The sequence below is a fragment of the Marmota marmota genome, unplaced genomic scaffold, assembly GCF_001458135.2.
Source record: "Marmota marmota marmota unplaced genomic scaffold, marMar, whole genome shotgun sequence".
Taxonomy (NCBI): Eukaryota; Metazoa; Chordata; class Mammalia; order Rodentia; family Sciuridae; genus Marmota; species Marmota marmota.
The window spans coordinates 40,401,485-40,424,226 of record NW_026000082.1 but is presented as its reverse complement, the minus strand read 5'-3'; the positions used below and the strand labels follow the sequence as shown (position 1 = coordinate 40,424,226).

Here is a 22,742-nt window from a genome sequence, read left to right as displayed (position 1 = left end):
AGGGAAGACCTGGGAATGGGGGTGGTGCGCAGTCATGTGGGGGGCCAGTGTAGGCTCTGGGGGATCAAGTCCAGCCCTGGTAATTGCAACTTGTGAGACAGGAACTTCTCTTTCTTTTCTTTTCTTTCCCCCTTGCTGTGCTGGGGGTGAACCCGGACCTCACACACACTAGGCGAGTGCTCTACCACTGAACAACGGCCCAGCCCTTTTCCTTGAGACACGGTCTCACTACATTGCTGAGAACAGGTGACAAACTTCGGCCTCGAACTGTAATCCTCCTGCCTTGGCCTCCTGAGTGACAGATTACTGATGTGTGCCACCATGTCCTGCAAGACAGGAATTTTTCTAAACTTTGATTTCCTAATCCATGAAACGGGGACAGCAGTGCCTGTCCAGTGAGGATTAGCACTGGAGTGGAAGGCGGGGGACAGAGCCCTGCGGGAGGAAGGAGCCTGGTCAGTCGCCCCTGTCCCCGCCCAGCAGATTCTCAGTCTCTCCCTGCTCCAGTGCAGAGCTGGCTGGGGCCACTTCTCCAGGGGCTGAGGCTGCTGAGCTGGGTGGCCAGACACCTCCTCACACACAGGCAAACGCGGGCGACACTCACCACCGAGGACAGGTCCACATTCTCCACCCTGCGGTCCTGCAGCTGCACAGGCTGAAGGCCGGCGACGTGGAACTGCACGGAGGACGTGCGGTACACGAAGCTGAGCAGCCAGTCTCCCCTGTGGGCAGAGACGGGGCCACCGTCAGCCTGGGGAGACGCCAGGCTGGGCCTGCCTGTCTCCTGGGAGGTCTGGGGGACTGAGCTGAGGGCTTTGCACAAGGCCACGGTGGCTCCAGGAAGGCTGTCTGGTTGGGTCCCTTCTGGGTCCCCAGAGGCAAGAAGAGTGTCTGGCATGTCATAGATGCATGTCTGTTGACGAGCACCTCATTAATTCTTGTTGGGGCTGGACCCGGGCCTCAGCTCCACTATGAGCACCCCAGCCCTGCCGGCTGACCCAGGGCTGCGGGAATAAAGAGGGGACTGACCCCGTTCCCCACAGTCAGCAGGCCGCTGGGGACTGTGCCCAGCTGGGGAGGTGGCTGGCCCAGGGCTCCCTGAGGGGTCAAGGGGGAGGGGGCTATGGAGTCAGGGGACCAGCTCTGCCTTTCGAGGACAGGCCTGGCCCACTCAGGTTCTCCTGGCCCTCAGTCTCCTGGCAGAGGCCTGGTGGCTGCCCAGGGGGTCAATGCCCGGGAACACTCGTCCCTTCATGGCTGCTGTGAACCCCACTTCCTCCCCCTCCCCAGCCAGCACCCCTACCCCATCCACAGAAAGCCTCCTGGGACCCTGCTGCCCAGCTCTTTAGTGCCACAAGCACTGTCCACGGAGGACGGGTCTGAGGGTCCCGTGATATGGCCTTCCTGGAACCCTGAGCTCTGTCCCGGGGCACTGGGCCAGCCGAGCCACTTGGTACCCGGGGGGCAGGCCTGACCGTGCACACCTGGTTTCTTCCACGGGCACCAGCTCCCTGATCACCTGGTCCATTATTTTTGGAAGCTTGAAAGACCGGCCTCCCTCACTGCAGCCCGGGAGGGGGCTGAGAGGCAGGAGAGGGCAAGTCCCCACCCGCCTGGGGCCTGGGTGTGCTGTCTCCCGGGCTCCCAGCTCCCCCTCGGGGTCTCCACCACAGGAGTGCACATGTAGGTGCCAGTGGGGAAGGCCCCAGAAGGACTGGAGTCCAGTGTCCAGGGCCCTCTAAAGACCCCTGCTGGGGTGGAGGGCTCCTTGGCCCCCCACTTCTTCCCGGCTATCATCTGCTCGGTCCCTCAAGCAGAATCCAATCTCAGGCGTCCCCACCTGTGGCTGGCCTGCCCCTGCCCTGCTGGTCCCTACTCCGCCCCGTCTTCAATGTCCACTCTCCTCCCAGCCGGAGGACAGGCAGGGCCTCCCCTGCCCCCAGGGACCAATGCAAGGTCTCCTCGCCCCCCCTCCGCCCCTGGCTCTCCCCTCTGAGACCCCGTGGCCTTCCTAAAGCACCCCTCTTCTCTCAGGAACTGACCATGGCTCCCCTCTGCCTATGAGCTTTCGCTTCTAGAAAATTCCATAACTCTCCAGAGAGCATCACTTCCAAGTCCCAGTGTCTACCTTACGGCCGAGGGTCCCAGAGGCACCCAGAATGGACGGCGAGGGGAGAAGGAGATGATCCAAGTCGTCTTAGTGAGGAATTATGAGACTCAGATGCATCAAACACTGGATTTGGGGATGGCCCACAGACGCTGTTGCTGTAGTTACCCAGGAGCAAAGAAAAGCGTTGCTTCTACGTTATTTCTGTTGTGATTGTGACAACACTTTACTGAGAACTGTTAACTGCCCTTCCTTATGCACATTTAGGGACAGAACAGGAACGTGTTAAAGGTCCTATGTCCTCTTTGGAGTCCTGAGTGAGCCACGGGTCCCTCACTGGCACTCAAGACCCTTATCCATCTGCCTCTGGACCACTCAGACCCAGGTCCAGGGCCGGCTGTGTGACCTTGGGGGAAGGTGCTTGTCCTCTCTGAGCCTCGGTGGATCTAAGCTCCCAGAGTCGGTGGGAATTTAAATGAAGTGGTGCAGGGACACACGGATGCTCAAGAAGTCTTGGGGATGATTATCACCTCCCGGTCTGGGCCTGGTGGGTGTGTGGCTCCTCTTCAGCTGGGCCTGTGCTTCCGGCCTCTGACGGGCTCCTCTGTACACCTTCCAGGAGTGCCCTGAGCCCTCACCTGGTACTGTCCACCCTTCAGCCCTCCTGTGCTGGAACTTGCTCCTTTGGGGACGGTCCCCACACGTCCCCCTGTGTGTTCCTGGTCTTTCCCCTCTTCCAGACAGAGAGCTCCCTGAGGTCAGGACTGTCCCTCAGTCACAGGACTCCCGGGGATAGGGGGTGGCCCAGCTAGGATCAGTCATCATGAGGACCGGCTGAAGGGGCACCTGGCTCACTCTCCAGGCTCTCCCACCATAGTGGGGCCTTCCTGTCCTCCTGTCACCCCTCCACACGTCAGCTGGAGCAGAGACGCTGGGTGGCCTCTGACCTCTGGGCTAAGGGAAGTCACCATGGCAACCAGAACTCAGCCCTCTAGCACCCGGGCTCTGCCTGGTGGACCCTGGGCAAGTCACCTCTCCCTCCCAAGGTCCCCTAACTCCGGGGGACAGGGAGCAGTATGACCCAGCCCAGGGGGCTGAGAAGCCCAAAAAAGTGAAAGGATTGGCCAAGAGTTACTAATGCAAGTCTTCGTTTATAAATGCATGCAGCTGGTGCTGACCTTCACACTCCCTCCCTGCCCTCAAATTTAAGTTCACAGCCACGGAAGCCGGAGGGGGCTGAGAGCGGAAACTCCTGGTGGATGCTTAATTGGACCACGGAGCTCCAGCCCTGGGCCTGGTCGGTGGGCCCCGGCTCCCCTCCCTCTCTCTGCAGAGATGCGGCCGAGGGTCTCTAACATAATTGAAAACCAGGCTTTTTAGCCTCCAGTTCTCAACAGAACAGATGGTTTAATAAGACCGTGGTGCCTCCACACTGCACACTTGCAATTTTAATGCTCTCCCTTGGCTGTTGTGAAAAAATAACAAAAACCAAGAATCAAAAACCTCACCACGTGAAGACGCCCACTAACAGATACCACAAACCACTGCTACCATTTATGGGGCACCTACTACGTGCAGCCTGTTCCTTCATAATCTCCCCAGGACCCCTGTGCGGGAGGCCCTATTTGTCCAGCTTTGCAGGTGGGGATACTGAGACTCAGGGACGCCACCCCAAAGTGAGCGGCAGAGCCAAGCCTTTAACCCAGCCGCGTCTGACACCCTAAAAATGTCACTCTTGTGTTACCCTCTTAACTATGCCTTATTTGTGCTCATTTAGGTTCTTTAAAATTTTTAATTATAAGTGAAGCTGTGATAGCCCGTTTTATAGCCTGTATTTATTTAATGAATGATGAGGAAGTTGGGTATCTTTTAAAAGTTTACTGGCTATTTGTAGTTGTTCTATGAGTTTGTATGACGGTATCCTTTGGCGATTTTTTTTTTTTTTAAAGTATGGGGCTTGAACCCAGGGATGTTTTACCACTGAGCTCCATTCTCCAGTCTTTTTAATTTTTAAAAATTTTGAGACAGGGTCTTGCTAAGTTGTTGCTGAGGCTGGCCTTGAACTTGGAATCCTGCCTCAGCCTCCCGAGCAGCTGGGGTTACAGGTGTGCGCTACCACGCCTGGCTCTCCTTACTAATTTGTAAAGCTGTTTCAATTGGAATGGAGTCAGTCAGCTCCCATGCAAGCTGTGAAGTCATGTTTTCCTTCCTTTCTCGTCCCCTACAAGTAATCACCTGTCCCACTGTTTCTTGAACTCCACACGGCCCTGTATTTGGAGCTCAGAATGTCACCTTCCTTGGGTGACCTGGTCAGCATTCTGCACTTCAGCTGAGTGGCCCCCCAGTCCTGAGGGTCCTGTTGTGTTTCAGAATCCGTAATGTTTTGGAGTCTGTAAAGGTCCTCTGGCCTGTTCTCCCACGAGGTCTGGGTGGTGGCTCTTCCCGACCCTGGGTCCCAGCCTTGACGGAAAGCCCTGAGCTCCCCTCCCCCAGCCCCAGGCCGGGGCTGCTCTCCTTTGAGGCTGGCCCTGTCTCTTGTCAGAGGGTCTGTCACTCTCTGGCCATGGGCCACCTGCGGGCCATCAGCTTCCCGTCCTGTCGCCCTGCCCTGAAACGGCGTTCTGCACACTCAATCCAGACCCCTCGCTCGTTCCTTCAACAACGATGAACCCAGAGCCCCTCGGTCTCGTCCACAGCCCTCCATCTGTGGGACCCATCTTTATTTAAACCGTCAGTGTCACATCCTCTCTCCTGCGGCCCCTCCCAGCTCCAATGCTGGGCCCTTGCTGGGCTCCTGTCAGCAGGCAAGTGGCCTCAGGCCCAACCCAGGGACATCCTCTGCTCTTCCGGATCTTCCCCCGGTGCCATCCACCCTGTAAGGGTGGACGCTTAGCGGATCAGAGCACCCGGCCTGGGCCTCGCTGCCAACACCGGGACAGCAGTGTCAAATGCACGTCCCCAGCACGAGGCCTGGGACCCTAGGTGCTTGGGAAGAGGTGTCACCTCCCCGCCGGAGAGAGGGTGCACAGACCTGCTGTAGCCATTGACGATCCTCCCGGACACCACCTTCCGGAAAGGCTCCCAGTGCTTGGGGTCTCCTTCCACGGGGGCACCCAGCAGGATGACGTCCTCGATGATCCCTTGGCAATCTGGCGAGAGACCCCAGAAAAAGGCCATCAGTGTCCCTGGCCACAGTGGTTCCTGGGAGGGATACCCCAACCGCACTGAAGGAGACACATGTCACACCATGCGCACACACGTGCACACACACACGTGCACACACACACGTGCACACACAGGCACATTATGGGGTCTCTCCTTACTGGGTTCCAGGGCCTGGGTGGAGCCCTCATGTCCCTGATCTATTCCTGCAAAGCCCCATTGTCACTATTTTAGAGTTAAGGAAAACACAAGGCATGTGGTCAGCAAGTGTCGTGGCCCGAGTCGGAACCCGGGTCTCTTTCCAGCACCCACAAAGCTCACGCCTGCTGTGGACCCGGATGGCCTGCAAGTTGGAAGGTGGGGGGGACAGTGTCCCCTTCCTTTCCAGCAGGTCCTGGCAGGAAGAGGGCAGTGGAGAGGCGGTGGGGTGTCCTGGCCGGCTGACCAGGGATATTTTAGCCAGGGCCACTTGAGGTGGGTCTCTGTGTCCTTTTTCTTCTTGTCACACATCATTTGTTCACCTTCTGTCTCCTCCTCTAACAGTGAGGTCCCATGAGGGCAGAGGCTCCGGCTGCCTTATCACAGCCACGTGTGAGGGCCAGGGAACACACCAGGCCCCGGCGTGGTGTGCGGTGAAGACCTGAATGAGTGAAGGAGGACTGAACTCTGTCCTCAGGAAAGCCAGTGCAGGGACCGCGACGTCCGTTCCAGTCCCAGCATAGGCACTTCTGAGCTCTGCAATGGGAGCCAAGTCACTTAACTTCTCTGAGCCTAAACGAGAACCACGGTATGATATTGGGCTTGCGGGTCTTTGGAGGATTGAGTCACGGTGCAGGGAAGCCAGCGCCGTGGGCACACAGCGGGCGTCGTGGCTCCGGCACGCGGCTCCCCACCCTTACGAGTCTGAGTTGCTGCACCTCCCGGGGTGACTGTGCCTGGTGGGGCAGCTTTGGCCAGCTCTGCTGCCCTCTTGCTCAGTGACACAGGACAGGAGGCTTTGTCTCTCCGGGCCCTGGCTCTGGCCAGATGGTTCTGTTTTCTGTCTGGGCTTCCATTCCTGTTTATCTGAGTGGACGGTTCCAGGCTAACAAGACTTTGGGAACCTGTTATGGCTTGGCTCTGGACGGACCCTCGGGTGCCACGTGTGGAAGGCCTGGTCCCCAGTGCAGCCAGAGCCAGAGGTGGGGCTCTTGGGAGTGACGGGGTCCTGAGGGCTGGGACCTCATCAGTGGATTAATCTGTTCACAGCCGAGTGGACGACTGGGGGGGGGGCCGTGGAACCGCAGCAGGTGGGGTGTGGAAGGACTGGGTCACTGGGAGTGTCCCTGGCCTCTCCCTCCCTCTCTCTGCTGCCCTGAGGTGACAGGTCCCTCTGCTGGCCCTTCCCCTATGATGTTTGACCTTCACCCCGGGCCCAGGGCAACGGAGCTGGCCAACCTCAGACGGAAACCTCGCAAACAGTGCGCAGAAATAAACCCTTCCTCCTTTAAGTTATTCTCGTCATGTATTTTGGTCACAGTGACGAAAATGTGACTAATGCAGAACCCCGGAGCACCAAGCCCTCTCAGCTCCCCCCTGCTCTGATGGTGAACCTCTGCTTCCAGGCAGGTGATGCTGTGGCAGAAGGTTTCAAACTTTGGTCTGCTGGACTGAGTCTAGTCCCTCCTTCATTCATTCAGGTCTGGGCTGACCTGCAGGGTGGTCCTGGCGCCCCTCCCCGCAAGGGGTCTTCAGTGCTGAGTTGCTGGCGACACTGTTGCTGAAGGGACCCTTACAGATCAAGGAGATTTCATTCCAACCACTTCCCTTGGCAGATGAGGAAATAGGCTCAGAGAGGGGATGCGACTTGCCCAAGGTCACACAGCCAGAGAGAATACAGCTGGGGCTGCAACCCAGAACACACAAGAGAGCTATAAGGTCCCTGGGCCATTCTCTCTGCTGATGCAGAAACCACTCACTCACACAGTGATCACAATCGAGTTACTGTTGCTGCCAGAGGGCTAAACAGTGTGGACCCTCTGGGCCAGCAGCTCTCTTTGGGGATCAGCCGCAGGGTGGGGTGCCTGCTGTTCCTGTGGAATGTATCTGGAAGCTGGAGAGGGGCCCTTGCCATAGCTCTGCAGAGGGAGGGCTGCGCCCCCTAGTGGCCAGCATCCGCCATAGCAGGTGCCTGAACAACAACTCTGATCAACTCAAAGCTGCTGGGAAAAGCAAAAAAAAGTTACTTTGTCTGAGACCTTAACCGGAGACAAGTGCTGAACCTCATAAACCAGCCCAGAGTGCAGGCAAACCACGCCTGGGCCGGCGGAGACCTGAAAACACATTTTCCCACATCTGAAGCCGGACTGACAGCTGCCAACTGGACCCCTTCCCTTCCATCCTCAGACCACTGTTCCCTGCTCAGATGCGCTGGGTTTTAAAGAGGATTATGCTCTCTGCGTGGCTGCAAACCTGGGGAGAAGCTGTGCAGCAGGCTCTCAGTAATGCCCAGGTGTTAGCTAAGGGGCGTGGGCAAGAATCACACCAGGTAGGACCGGTGGAGGGAGGCCAAGAGCCTCCCAGGATGGAAGCGCAGAGGGGAAACCTGGGGTGCAGCTCGCCAGTAGGGCTCTTGTCTAGCACGATGCCCTGGGTTCAATCTCCAGCACCAAAAAAGAAAATAAAAACAAACAAACAACAGAACACCAAATCCCAAACCAACCAAGCAAAAAACACAGACAGCTTGTAGCTGATGGGAAGGAAAAAAAAAAATCCAGATCCCACTGTTTGATTCCAAAACTTACACTACCAGAACCTTCCAGTCTTCTAGGCAAAATACAGAAAACCCTTGCTCAGGTGCCACTTTCAGTGCCCATCAGACCTCTTCCACTGGGGCAGAGATGATCTCTGGATCCTGTCATGGATTGAGTACAGAATGATCCTCACTTTTCAAGACCAACAGAAGAAACTGGAATTTAACATTTAACAGTAACTAATGAAGCCGGGCACAGTGGAATACACCTATAATACAAGCGGCTCTGGAGGCCGAGTCGGGAGGATTGCGAGTTCAAAGTCAGCCTCAGCAATGGCAAGGCGCTAAGCAACTCAGTGAGACCCTGTCTCCAAATAAAGTACAAAAAGGATGTGGATGTGGCTCAGTAAGTGCTCCTGGGTTCAATCCGGGTACCAAACAAACACCCCCTGCACTCCCCTGGACAGAAGATCCAACCACCTTTGCTGGCTCAGGAACACAGAGTTTGAAATACATTTGGATTTTTTTCTTCCTGCTGTTACCATCTTCTAGCATAGACCCTTTTATACATATTCAGATTTTTATGTAAAAGAGGGCGGGGATCATCAAGTTTAGAAGTAATACACAAATGGCTTTTGTGCCCATAATTTCCATTTTTAAACCAGTTCTCTGGATCTTATTAATATCCTGCAGTTACTGCTGCAGCTGGAAGCCCTTCATCCTGTTATAACTTCAGCATTAAGGAGGCGTCAAACCTCCAGCAGTTAAGAGAAGCTCCTGCCAGCCGCGCCCACCCCTCCACTCACAGGAGTTTGTCATTGGCACGTGCAGCGAGACACATTTCTTTTCAAAACTTACTTTTGCTTTTGCCTCTTAGTTTGACTCTTTCACTCAGGAATCAAAGAGATCCATTATATCCCAAGTCGTAGCACGGGGTGTCTTTCCGGGGTGATGGGAAGGTACTAAACTCAGGTTGCGGTGATGGTCACACAACTCAGTATATTTACTAAAAATCTCCGACTCTGGGGTTGGCCTCTTGCACTTGCCACCCCCCAGCAAATTGGAAATGATTTCAGTTTTTCAAAAACCGTCCAGGGCTGAGAAGGGACAGCTTCTTCCTAGTAGCAAACTTCATGTGATAGCTTTGGCCTGGGAAACTATGTAAATTGAGTTTTTGTAAATTCTTCAAATGCATCAAGTGGAGCCGGCTCTTTAAAGAGCCCCCATGGAGAACCCTTTGGCGTGGTGGGGGGTGCTCTGCCAGGGACACCCCTCGGTCTGCTGTCTGACCCTTTCCCTGCGGTGGCCTTCCTTAAAGCCAGGCATCCGTTCCACATGCCCATCACGTTGTCAATAATGAGATTCTCCTGGCTGCAAACACCAAAGCATCTCAAGTTCAAGAAGCAAAAAGGGACGGATTTTCCCCTCCTGGCAGGGGTGCGTGTGTGCAGCCAGCGATAAGGCCGAAACGAAGGAGGAAATTATCTCCCGACTGCAGGTCCAAGAAACAGACCTTGAGGGAAGGGATGCAGACTGCACCTATGGCAAAGGAAATCCGCTGCAGAGACACAGGACCGACCAGCAAGGAAGGAGCGACAAAGGAACAGGGGTTCCATTGTCTCCAGCCCCAGACCCCCGGGGAGCAGGTTCACACTGGGGAAATGCTTAGCAGAGCCAGTGTGGACATCCTACCAGGATCTGGGGTGAATTAAGGGAAGGAGTCAGTCTTCATTTCTCATCTTTGATTCCCACCTCTTCCATTTTGCCCTGCGAGGGTAAGGCAAGGCTGCTGCAACAGGGGTCCCCCAAACTCAGACTCTGTCATAAAAGCCCAAAGCACGGGAGGCACCCTGACTTGCAGGCAGGAAGCTTTTCATCTTCCGCTCTGCAAAACAGGCCAGGCTGGTCCCCCAAAGACAGCAGTTAGACAGTACTGGTGCACGGGCCTGAGGAGCACGGAAATCTTAGATACAGGAGGAAAAAACCTCAATCTCCATTACACAATGCTGTGAACTGAGATGATTAATTAATACGTAAATTAACGGGGCTGTGTGTGTGTGTGTGTGCGTTTGCACGTGCAGGCCGGGGTGTTTGCTCCTCCCACAGAGGAATGCTCCTTGCTGCAGAGGGTCTGGATCCTCATGGGATTATTACTATTGACTGAGACTCTTGTGTATGGGACTTGTTTGCACGAAGTTCTGAGTGAGGGGGAGGCTCTGGAGGGGAGGGAGGAGTGGTCACTGGGAGGGGTCTGTCCATGAGGCTGGAAGGGATGGCCACAGGGGCTCCAGGTGGCCAGGGAGAGATCTGCTCCTGGAGACCATCCCCTCCAGGGGTGCTGGACACCACAACTCTGATAGAGAATCAGTTTCCCCAGAACTGGGGCAGTGAGCACGGGCAGCCACTCCATCTGTATGACCGTGACGGTGACAGGTGGATCTGTGCAGCATTTGGCTCTCAGCATTGTCTCTTGGGAGTTTGCATAATAGAGACATCATGGTTAAGATCATGTTTTAGAAAAGCCCAGAGCCAGACTGGGGACATGCTGGTCAACCTCTCTCCTCTCACGGCACACTTAAGCAACACCAGCGGCTGGATCGCACACTCTGGGCAGTGCCTGATGTCCCTTGATCTACAAGTAATGGACTCCTATTGAACTGCAGTTCCTAAATTCCTAACCTACTGCCCCTAGCCAGGTAGGATGATTCCGGTCACTAGAAGCAATCAAACAGAGGCTAGTGGACATCTCTGCTGTGCAATGTCAGAGGGATCCTAAATAGCGCAGAAGTTTGAACCCAATGATCTCAACTGTCCCCAAGAGCCCTGAGTCCGTGTGACAGTCTGGACTGATATTCGTGGGATGAAGGAATAAAGCAAGGCCCATTGTACTGACCCTGAGATAACGGTCAGGGCCTCCTGGAGCACCTCATTAGGATTAGACAGAGCACTAGGTGCCCTTCACCTCGTTCTAAGGCTCAGGCCTGCTAACCAGCCTGTGAGCTCAGCCAATCTCTGAGCATCACTGTGCGCAGGCTCTGTGCTGGGTGCTTCATATGAGCTATTTCATTTCTCCTTGTGAAGTACATGTCCTTTTGTCGGCTGCGTGAATAGGGAGGATCAAAGAGCTTACGGACTCTGCAGGGGCCGGGGAGTAGGTTGTGGTGGAGCCAGGTTTTGAAGGAAGGGTTTGCTGACCTGAGCCCGTGATCCTGAGACCTGTGGCATGGAGAACTGTAGCCTTCTGGGTCACTGTTAGCAAACTTTCCACCTACTCCACTTATTCTGCATGCACTTTACAGTTAGGAGTGGGAAGTGGGTCTACCAATGGCTAGATAGGGTCTTAAGACAGGCTTGGGGGGAAAAGTCCTTGAATAACGAGGCCCTGGGGGCGTTTGCATAAAGGGTTCGCTGGCTCTGGGCTGCAGGGACAGTGGAGTCCTCAGCCTTCCTTCCTTCCAGCCCAGCGTCCCTGCCCACCTTTTTCCCAGGCCTCCCACTACTGCCCCTAAGGCAAGAGGGCGAACGGTCTGGTGATCAAGTGTAAGAATGCTCTCGGAGGACATGTGCTGGAGGGCAGGTCACTGTGTAACAGGAAGTCAGATGGCAGGGTCTGCTTCCTCTCCTGAGCTAGTCAAGCCCCTCAGGACAGGCGGGGCCACCTTCTCTATCCCTGACCCTGTATTTAGGGCTGGTGATATAGCCCACCCTTGCCAAAAAAAAAAAAAAAGGGCAGGAATCTGGCTGTATATTCATCCCAATGGCGGGTGGTCTGTCTCTGTCTCTCCCCTTTGCCTGCCTTCTTCTGTGTCTGGCCAGCAGGCTACAGGTCCCTGTCCAAGACCTGGGGCTCCTGGGGGCTACGCCTGCCATGCGATCCAGCACAGTTTTCCTGGGGTCGCAGGTGGCAGGTGCCTCTGTTAAAGTGGTGGATGCCCTGGCACGCATGGAGCTGGGACCTGCGTGCTCATTTCTCCTGGGGACCTGGTGGGCAAAGGGCAAGGACTTGGGCATCCCCGGGTCTCCATCATGATCTCATCAAACTCCCTACAGACACCAGTTGCCTCTGCCGTTTGGGCATATTCTCTCCTGGCTCCTTTTCCTTGCTGTGCCCTGAAGGTGTTGGGCAAGGAAGTTCCCGGAGGCTCCTCTGAGCCCTGGAAGTTAAGTGGATTTATTTAGGAGGACACTTGGTGGCCAATCTGAGGGAGGCTGGTGAGGCAGCTCCCCTGGCCACTGTGTCCTGAGGGCTAATGGTGGAGCAGGGAGGCCAGGCCCCGGGAGTGAGGCCAGGAGAGCCCCGCATTCAGGGTGCAATCAAATGCATTCTAGCACGTGGTGATCGCTAAGGTCAAGGGTGTCTCTGTCCCCTCCAGGACCCCAGGGGCTGCTCAGCCTCTAGGTTGAATGAAAGCAGGAACCCAGGGAACCCCACGTTCTGTCCCGAGAACAGAGCTGTTATATTCTGGAGCTCGGAGGCACTGGCTACTGCAGCCTTGAAAAAGTCCACCTGGAGAAACTGGTGGTGGAGGGAGAGGGGGAGACCTGACTGATGGCATGCTGGTCGCCAAGCACCCTGTAGTCACACCTGCCCCCACAGGCCAGCTTTGCCGTGACCTAGGACCACGAAGAATGTCAATTACTGTACTTTATCCCTGTCTAGACCCAGGCCAGGTACTTGCGATAGAAGGGAACACAGAGACACAGACCTTCGACCTCCTCACAGGCAAATGGGAACATCAACAGCTGCCTCTTAGTGAGGCTGGAGAGAAAGATTGAAAAGAGGGAGAAAAAAGACTTAAAGGAAAGACAAGGAAATTATATTTGGATTCAGGAGTCACGCACGCATACTTTCCCCTTTATCGTTCCTAGGCCAGTCTCTCTTCCAGACCTGCTACTCACAAATTTCTAAGAAATCTGTAAATCCACCTGGGCACTGTGTTCAATAAACCTCCAATAAACAGATTAAGCAAAGAGATAGGGCGTCTTGGGGAAGCTGTAATTTAGAGGATTTCCCGGCACTACTGACTGGTCAGATGATGAAGACCACGTCAGCCTGGGATTCTGAGACTGACCAGGCCACCAGAAACCGTCTTGAGACCACCAGACTGGTGTCATTCCCACACACCTTCCCACACCGCCCCTCACCAAGTTCCCTCTAAAGAAGAGCTGGGGACCCCAGAACTGCACCTCTCACTCTTGTGATGCTCACACTCTCCCTTGAATGTGTCTCCCTTGCTTTACCCCCAAGGCGTCTCTCTCTTGAGATGACCCACAGTCTCCCTTGAATGTGCACCCACTTTCCTCAAACAAACTGCTTTCTGCCCCTGGCTGGCATGCGCTGAAATTCTTTGCCATCGCTGTAAGCCAAGGACCCTGCAGGTCCTGAACCTGTTCCTCCTTCTCTCTGGGAACTCCTAGATCCTTTTCCTGAGACACCGCTTCTTTTGTGACATTAGGGCTGTTGGTATATTAAATAAGAGAAATTCGGCAAAGCTCTCAGCACTTTGCCTGGCCCAAAGGAAGTGTTCAGTAAGTGGCAGGTGTTAAATCCCAGAATGAGACCCAAAGGCACCAGTATCCCTATTATACTAATCACCCTGAGGCTCAGAGAGGTGAAGTGACTTGCCAGAGGGTGCTCAGACAGAAACTAGCAGAGTCTGGATTTAAACTCAGGTTTCTAGGTTCTTTATCCAGTGTGCCCTTGTTCGTGACATTTTCAGCAGGTTGCCAGGCTTCCCTGCACCCTGGAGATACTAAGAAAAGTGATGGAATTGCAGAGAAGGGGTGGAGATCCCAGGCTGGAGAACTGACTGACCCCAGCGCCCAGCTGAAGTGGGCCATGCAGGCTCCTGTTCGCTGGCTGAGCACGGGCTCAGGCAAGCGGCTTAGTCCTGAGGTCTCCCAACCAGTCAACACAGCTGCCCGGCACAACGGTATGTAATGCTTTTAATTAATTCTCTTCAAATGCTTTTGGAACAAAGAAGAGAATAAATGCATAAATAACTGAAGCAATTCTTGGTTCATGTGGCCATTTGGCTGAGCCAGGAGTAGGAGGCAGATTGAGTTCCCTTTCAACCACTTAATGTTTGAAATTATTTTACAAATACATGGAAAAGATGCGCCAGGAACTGTGATGTGGGGCCCAGTCTTTCAGTGAGGACTCAGATGGTGGCTCCTCCTGGCAGCAGACACTGCCCCCTGCCACCTGCTGGGGGTCAGAGAGCTGTTTACTCCCAAAGCAAGTGCATGCCCTTGGCTGGGAGATAGACCACCCCAAGGGATGTGTTTATCTCTGGGAATTCTGGTTATGCCCATTTCCTGCCCAAGGCACAGCCATCTGGCAGGTGCGCATCCTGTCTTGGTTTCGAGCGGGTGGGAGCAGCGGACTTGGTGTGCACAAGCTGGCAGACTGTGCCAGTCTGGAACAGATCAGCCTGCATGATGGGAGGTCACTGGGAGGCCTGGACAATAGGTCAACCAGCTGGCCCTGGTCATGTAGGCTGCGGTGTCCTCCTGGCCAGGGCAGCTTCTGGAACCCCTCCCTAGAGGCCTGGGGCAGGGTTCTCTGCAGGCTGTGCTCACTGACAGCTCCCTGGCTGCTTCCTGTCTCATTAATAACTCAGCTACTGAGGTGCACGGGCACCTCCTCTGTGTCAAAGCCTGAGTCAGGAGCTGGTGACACAAAGGTGACAAAATAGCCCTGAAGGTGACCTTCGTCTAGCAGGGAGAGACTTGGGAGCTGATGCTTGGTGAGTGAGTGTGGGCAAAAGTGGGTAAGCACGAGGGAGGGAGAGGTTGGCAGCAAGACCCAGGGGGTGACCAGGAAGGGGACGGCGCGATCAACCACCCACTGTCTCTGTCTCTGCGTCCTCATGAGGATGCTGTGAGGGACAGAGTTAGGAAAACCACCGCCACGGACGTCAGCACATACACCTGGCCCTGCCGAGGCAAACAGCCCGCAAAAAACAGAAGCAAATCCACCCTCGGCCCTCAGTGAGACAGCAGGGAGAACAGGATCATCCTGCCACCTAGCCCCCTCAATAATCGAGCATTCGCCACAGCTGCTGCTACTAATGACAACAGTGCTGTCCTTAGCATCTGAAGACTAATATCTCAGGTACTGCATGTCCTGGGCGGCTTCTAATCCTAAGTGTGTGTGTGTGTGTGTGTGTGTGTGCACGTGCTGTTCCTTTAAGATTAGTCCCTTGATACCTGAGAGGCTTGGTTCAGGGACCCCTGGGGAACCAGATCTGAGGGGTTCAAGTCCCTTCTGTGACACAGTGCAGTGTTTGTGTTTAAACCCACGCACATCTCCCAGATACTTCAAACCAGCTCTAGAGACTTCTAACACCCAACGCAATGGAAATGCGGTGGTTGTTGTGCCCTGTTGATTAGGGGACGATGATAAGGTCAAGTCTGTGCACATTCAGTGTGAACCTAGGTTTTTTTTTTTCCCCCATGTGCTGCTGGTTGAATTCCAAGACCCAGAACCCACGGATACGAGGGCCCACTGCCTGGCGTGTGTGTCTGTGTGTGACTGGACACCGAACCCAGGGCCTTGGGCCTGTCCAGCACATGCGCTACCCCTGAGTGGCTAACCCACCTGCAGGAATCTGCGCCTATTCCTGTCTGCTCGGAGGATCTGAACACCAAGCTCCGTAGAGCCTTCTGGATCTCTCTCTGAGGGCCCCATCCCCTGGGGCTGTGGGAGGAGCAGAGGGGCTGGCTTCTGGGACTGCTGTTTCCTTAGCCAGGGCTCTCGGGTTGGGGCAGCGGAGGTAACGGTCCCAGGGACGCACAGGCCGAGCACTGTCAGCCCCAGCCGGGCGGCCTGGAGAACCTGGTGCCGAAGAACAGGAGAAGCGCCCTTTCCCAAGTGCCACCTAGGGGCCTGTTGCTCTGTTGGGCGATGGCCAGGTTGTCATCACTAACCCCCACACCCACTCTGCAAGACCCCGACTCTGTTCTCGGGACGGCAGCTTGTTCCCACAGATTGTGAGCTCCGAGAGGCCGAGCCCAGCACGGGGCACCGAACCCAGCACAGGGTGCTTACTAACCCCGAGCTGGTGGGGTGAGTCGGTGGGAACTTCCCGTCTGCAGGGTCTGGTGTGGAGGCTGCTTTGAGTGACAACACCCAATGGGGTGGGGCTGAAATAAAATCACAGGACAAAAGCGGAGCCCCGGGGGCTGGGAAAACGTCAAAATCCTAGTTCTGGGGTAAGCGACTCACTTTCTCTAAATCTCACTCTTCTTCTCTGAAAAATGAGGGGTGGGCAGGACTCCCTGCCTGGGGGGCTGGGTCTTTGCAGGCGGAGCCACTCCTGTCTCTGCTGATGCTATTCCCATACCTGTAACAGTCACTGCCACAGGCAGCTCTACGAGTCACACAGGTCACCAGACCACCTCCGTGAGTCTCTGGGAACTGGTGCTGTCAGAGGTCCCCTGAGCTTTGGCCGGATCTGCCTGACCCTGTTCCTTGTCAGAATGGCTTCAGAGCCTGGCTTTGGCTGGGCTCTGTGTCTTTGTGGGTGGCATGTTGGGTCCCACTCCTGCCTGTCAACATGGAGGCCCCTCGGGAGTTCCTAGCTCCCTGGATTATCAGTCCCTGGGGCTCTTATGGACACTCAGCCTTCCCCTGAGTGTCCTGCCACCCTCCAAGGTGGAAGGGCTGCACCTGTCAGTCAAGAAGAGGAGGAAAAGAAAGCCTCCATTTTGCCGATAAAGAAACTGAGGCTCAGCGACAATGTTGTCTTTTTAGCTGAGAATGATCATGGAGGCAGAACCCACCAAGGGCTCCTGGCTGCTCTAAGTACGAATTTTTAGCACACTCAGGAAACGGAATCTCTGCTTAGTGTATTTTTGTGGAACCAGTGTATTTCTGAGACCCCATAGTGGACATGGGACACTTGAAGTTATCACCAGTGCTGATCACCAGAGGGCTCTACTCTGTCTTCTGAGCACATGGGAGGAACACACTGGCCTCTTACTGATGTTAGGAATGAACATCCATGTTCCTTGCTTTGGTCAATGAAAGTGACATATGTAAAAGTTTTTTTGTTTTTTTTTGGACTGGGGATTGAACCCAGAGGTGCTCTACCACTAAGCTGTACCCCCAGCCCTTTTAAATTTTATTTTGAGACAGGATCTTACTAAGTAGCCCAGGCTATCCTGAAACTTGCAATCCTCCTTCCTCAGCCTCCTGTATAGTCGGGATTACAGGCATGTGTGTGGAGTTTTTAAGAGCCAGCACATAACTCACATTCTTTGACCCATGCCTGATAAGGCTCATATTAAGGTGATGCCCCTCCTTGTTCTGGCAGTCTGAGTGACTGTGCTCAATGCTCCCTGCCTACCCACAATAGACAGGCAGCACAAGTGAGAAATGAACCTTTGTTATGTGAAACCTGTAAGAGTTGGGGGATGCTTGTCACTGCAGCATAACCTAGCCTACCCTGACTGATACACTGTGAAAGACCGTAGTGGCAGACTTTAAGTTTGGTTTACTCATAGAGCATGCACTCACTGTTGGCTTTATTTCAGGTACAGGAGGTACAGAGGTCAGACAGCTCCTTGCCCTCAAGTGGCTTGCAGCTGACACATAGTTGAAAAGAAGCTGATCACACTGAGCCTAAGGGAAGAGCAGGACTGGCTGTGAGGAGCCCTGTTACCGGTGACAGAGTCCGAGGGCAGCACCCTCAAGACCTGTGGCATCCCCCCAAAAGGGAGGCACAGTGTGAAGACAGATAATTCTATAGGCAGGTTTTCTTGTTGAGAGGAAGGAGGGAGGGCCAGGCTGGCTGAAGTATTGCAGGCTCTGTGTGATTCTGGGATTTACTGTTACATTTCGTTATTGGCTCTCAAGGGGCTCCAGAAAACAATTAGTGGATTCAAATGTATTAGAGTAATTCCCCCTTTACACCCCCTAACTCAGATAATGACAGCTTTCTTGCAATTAAGAGAGGGTCTCCTCCGAGTGCAGATTAATTGGGTGTTGAATCATCAGGGCTGCCTGAGACCAGACAGACTCAGATGTGGGACAGCAGCCCTGAGCCAAGGATGCAGCAGCCATTCAAGTTCACAGGCAGCTGGAGCCTTGAAGAGGCCCCCACCAGCAACACAGGCTGGGCTCCGTGAGAGGGTGGCTGAAGAGAGAACAGGAACTGCAGGTCCTGACTTTGTGGGAGGCTGAGGGCCTACCCAGGTGCCAGCTCCCGTTTAAGACGCTTTGGACGGTTCCTAACATAATAGGAATGCACAGTACGTGCTATCATGTGCCCACTTTCCACTCTCACTGCTATGATTGGGATAAGTGTCTCTCAAAGGCCCAAGTGTTGGAGGCTTGGTCTCTAGCCTCTGGAGCCATTGGGAGGTGGTGGAACCTTTAAGAGGCGGGACCTAGTTGGAGGAAGTTAGGTTATTGGGTGGGGGTGTGGCCTTGGAGGAGATCCGGGACCTGGGCCTCTTCCTCTTCCTCTTTGCTCTGGCCACACCCTCCCACATGATGTGCTGTCTCGCCACAGACCCCAAAACAACAGGCCAACCAGCCGTGGGCTGGCACGTCCCACCCTGTGAGCCAAGATAAACCCTTCCTCCTAGAGGCTGATTATCTCAGGTGTTTTGTCACAGTGACGAATGCTAACACCATCACAGACAATGTAACCCTTTCCCACCTCAGTGTAGACACAGTTAGGTTCTGTGCCTCAAACAAGTCAGCCGGTGCTCAGGAGGTCAAGGACGGGCCTAGTGCTGGGTTTGGAATTGAAACCAGATGTCCCAACTCCAGGGCCCGCACACTGGCAGCAGCAATGTGGGTGGCTTCTAGGTGGGGAGGAGCTATGTGTCCCATCATCTGAGGACCACAGATTCCCGCATCTTGCTACTGTCCTGCCGTTGCCGGCACAGGGCCAGCCCTGAGTGTGTGAGTATGTTTGTGAGTGTGAGTAGGTGTGTGTCCATGTTCCTATTCACTCTGCTTCTGGGTGGGTTCAAGCAGTTCAGTGAGAAAGGTTCTGCTCTAGTCCCCAGCAGCCTCCTTGGTGCCAGCCCCCAGGGGACTGCCGGGGAGGCTGTGCCCACAGGCTTGGCTCTGGGGATCTCGGACCCCTCAGTTCCCCCCGGACGCACCCAGGGTCCCACAGCTCATCAAAGATAAAACTGAGAAAGATTCCAGTCTATCTAATTCAGAAGCCCAGATTCTTCATGGTGGGCAGGGAAGAGCTGGGGGTGGGGCAGTTCAAAGATGCCAGGGGAAAGCTGCTCTGGGAGCCCACCATCCCAGTGTCATGCTACCCCACCTTGTCACCACGAGGCCACCTGCCTCCCCCTTCCCTCTCGCAAGCTTCAAGTCACTCTGGAGGCAGCTGATGGGCAACTTCACTTCCACTGACCGCGGCCAAGTGGCCAATGTCATTCATTCAACTTGCTCCGCAGGGGAACGGGGGCCTGGCTTCCAGTGGCATCTGGAGGCAGCCCGTGATTGATGTAGCTGGAGGCGGAGCTGCACGGCTTCCTCTCAGTGAGGAATAGTCTCTGTTCCCAAGACCCCCGTGTCTGTTCCCAAGACCCTGTCTCTGTTCCCAAGACCCCCATGTCTGTTCCCAAGACCCCCGTCTCTGTTCCCAAGACCCCCATGTCTGTTCCCAAGACCCTGTCTCTGTTCCCAAGACCCCCGTCTCTGTTCCCAAGACCCCCGTCTCTGTTCCCAAGACCCCTGTCTCTGTTCCTAAGACCCCCTGTCTCTGTTCCCAAGACTCCTGTCTCTGTTCCCAAGATCCCTGTCTCTCCAAGTAATGAACTGGGCAGGTGGTTTGTGGACGGGTTGGAGACAGGTGACCAGGAAGGGAGCAAAATGACAACAGGTCAGTGGATGGCAGCTTTTCAAGGCCTCCCTGGGAGGAGTGGATTTAGAGGGCAGGGAGGAGCAAGCAAAGATGGCTGGACACACGAGGGGTTCCAGCTCTGACGGCCACCACAGGGGTGAGGCTGATGGAGAAAAGGGAACTTGCTTGACTCCCCGGAAATCGCGAGGTCCCAGGTACAGCTGGTTTAAGCCACTGGGTTTGGAGAGGTGGCTTTACGGCAGTCAAGAAGAGACAGGATGTTAGTGAATGTGATACAAGCAGAGGTCTTAAGTTTTCACACCCAGTTTGCTTGGCTCTGGCACGCTTCTGCCATGAACAGAGCACTCCCTGGGTAGCTGCTGCCCTTTAACCTCCCCAAAACTGAGCCTGGAGCCAAGCTTGCCAACCTTACAGAGGCCATCTCAGGTCAACCTCACACAGCCCAAGGGTAGATCCTAAGTGTGATCTGCACCCTTCTGAGTTACGGTGTTCTTTGTTACACAGCATCACTATAGCAAGAACTGACTGAGACACCCACCCTACTTCTTTACAAAACCACATATGGTTTATGGCATAGCAGATTCTATGTTCTCCTGTTGAGAAGTCCTGCCCCCTATTTCCCTTGAGAGATTCTGACATTGCAGCCTTATCTGCACGGAGTAGTAGAAATGTAAAATAGCACTGTGCAGTAGGAGTCAATGGTGAGGTTGTCACTTCAAGAAAGCCATTTACGGAAGTGGTAAAGAGCTGGAAATGGGGAGACGCTGTGGGTCTGTGGCGGGTTCCTCCCAGCAGGCCAGTGTCCCAATGGATTCCTTGTAGCAGGTGGAGTGGGGAGGAAGGTAGAAGATGGCTTATTGACGTGCTATACCCTTGGTGATGCCTGGGACAGAGAGGGATGTCTACGGAAAGGGAAGGCCCAATGTTCTCTACCTTAACCCAAGTTCACCCTGCTTCCTTGCCGGTTATTGCTGACCTCTGACCCCAGCCTGGATCTTCCTGGTGAGCACGGCCCAGGCTGGCTCCCCAGGCCTGATGCGTGCTGGTCCCAGGCTACCCAAAGCTCGTGGGAGTAGGACAGTGGTGCCCGGTTGTTTTCCCAGGCATGAAGAAAACCAGGGAAGGAGGAGGCTGCGGAAAGCTTGGAGGGGGTGGGGGAGGGGAGCAGGGCGGCTGAAGGGACCCAGGGCAGAGCACAGACCCAGCAGCGTGGCCCTTCTACTGTCAACACCAAGGACGGCATGTCCCCCCTGCCTTGTAGCCAGGAAAAGAGCACCTGTCCAGTCCCCCTTAGCACTGGGGGCATGGGTTTGTCAAACTTAAACAGCGAGAGTGAGCCATGCCCCTGAGCCATGCCCCCGAGCTCCAGGCCGCTGCCTGCCCTCTGGGAGTGAAAACAAGGAGACAAACACCTGGCTGAGGCTTCTTCAGGTCCAGCCAACCGCAGGCCTCCCGTCCCCTGTCCCCTGCTTGTGGGAAGTCGAGCAGCAATTGTACTGCCACTCCGGATGACAAGGGCGGGGTTGGCTGTGACTTTGGCAGACTAAAGCTCCGCAATGATGTCATGACACTCACTCTGGTCAACCAAAGGCTTGAGGATTGGGGCACCTCACTTGCTTCTCAGAAAAACCCTTGTGGGGGTCACTGAGTCTACAAGAAGGGAAATGGAGGCCAGAGAAGCATCCCGTGAAGGCCTGGGCGCTGTCTCCCCAGCCCCCTCTTGCTCCTCTGTCCCCTCTCAGTTCTTCTGCTCATCTTAAGAGTCCTGCTGCTGCGAGTCCCACCAGGAGGAAGGACAGCCCACACCCCAGGGGCGGTGGGCCACAAGTGCTCCGAGCTCTGGGGCTCACTCCCCAGCCACCGGCCTCCCTCAGCCTCTGCTGACAGATGTGACCAAAGCCAGCATTCTGTCCTGGAGCCCTCAGCCACCTGAGGCCAGCTGCAGGGCCCTCAGGGTTCCTGCTGCCTTGACACAGGAAGGAGGACACGGGTGGGAGCCCCCTCCACAGGGGTCTGTGTGGGTGGATGGTGGGGGAGGTTCGTCCACCCAGAACAAGACCTTTTCTGGAAGAAGGGTCTTTGCAGGTGTAACTAAGTTAGAAGTCTTGAGATGAGGTCGCCCTGGAGTCTAGTGGCCCTCAAGCCAATGACACTGTCCTTACAAGAGAAAGAGGGAAGGAGACGCCATGGGAAGTCAGAGGCAGAGACCTGGGTGAGGAACACCATGGCATACTGGTGGCCAGAGGCCAGAAGAGACCAGGAGGGATCCTCCTCTAGCGCCCACGTCCTGCCAACGAGCTTCCGAACAGAAGGATCCATGTCACCACAGGACTGTCCACCATCCACCCCCTCCAGTTTATGTGCAGAAAGAATGAATCATTTGACAAATGGCGTAACTACTTCCCCCTATTTTTAAACTATTAACTAGTAATTCTGAGAACTAGGAACACGTTTTCAAAGCTGGTGACCCTGGGGCTCAGAACCCCTCTGGCCTGAGTGACCAACCTGGGAAGGGTTTCTGAGTGTGACGACGAGCCAGACTCACCTTTCTCTCGAGCCATCTCTTGCAGACAGAAGTAGATAACTCTGGCTCCCAGGCTGAACCCAACCAAGGTGACAGGTCGCTGGCCCTGAGGGAGAAAGGAAGGGCACAGGTGTCTGGTACAGCCAGTTCTAGCACAGCGCCAGGGCAGCCTTAGTGTCTGCTTCTCCTTGAATGAGTCTCTCCTGTGCCATTCAGGGTCCCCGAGCTGTGAGGTCTTCATGCAGAGTTGCCCCTCCTTTTAGGCAAGAGTGTCCCTGCGGGCGGGGAGCCTCTGGCGGGATTCATTCCCTGTCATCTCAAGCCATTATCAGCCACCGTCTCTTCTTCCTCGGGAGACACGACTGGTCAATGACCAGG

At 55.0% G+C, this 22,742-nt stretch overlaps 1 protein-coding gene across 5 annotated transcripts in view; it reads right to left on the bottom strand.

The window, feature by feature from the left end:
- Tmco4 (transmembrane and coiled-coil domains 4) overlaps positions 1-22,742 on the bottom strand; it is a 76,894-nt gene that overhangs the window by 4,831 nt on the left and 49,321 nt on the right. For 4 of the 5 annotated variants that reach the window (XM_048816210.1, XM_015485603.2, XM_048816211.1 and 1 more), the window contains 3 exons: positions 22,386-22,470; positions 5,139-5,256; positions 605-722 (listed from right to left, as the gene is read on the bottom strand). In XM_048816210.1, coding sequence (XP_048672167.1) covers positions 605-722; positions 5,139-5,256; positions 22,386-22,470 — 321 coding nt within the window. The remainder of the gene's footprint in view (positions 1-604; positions 723-5,138; positions 5,257-22,385; positions 22,471-22,742) is intronic. The other variant, XM_048816213.1, reaches the window with a different exon arrangement.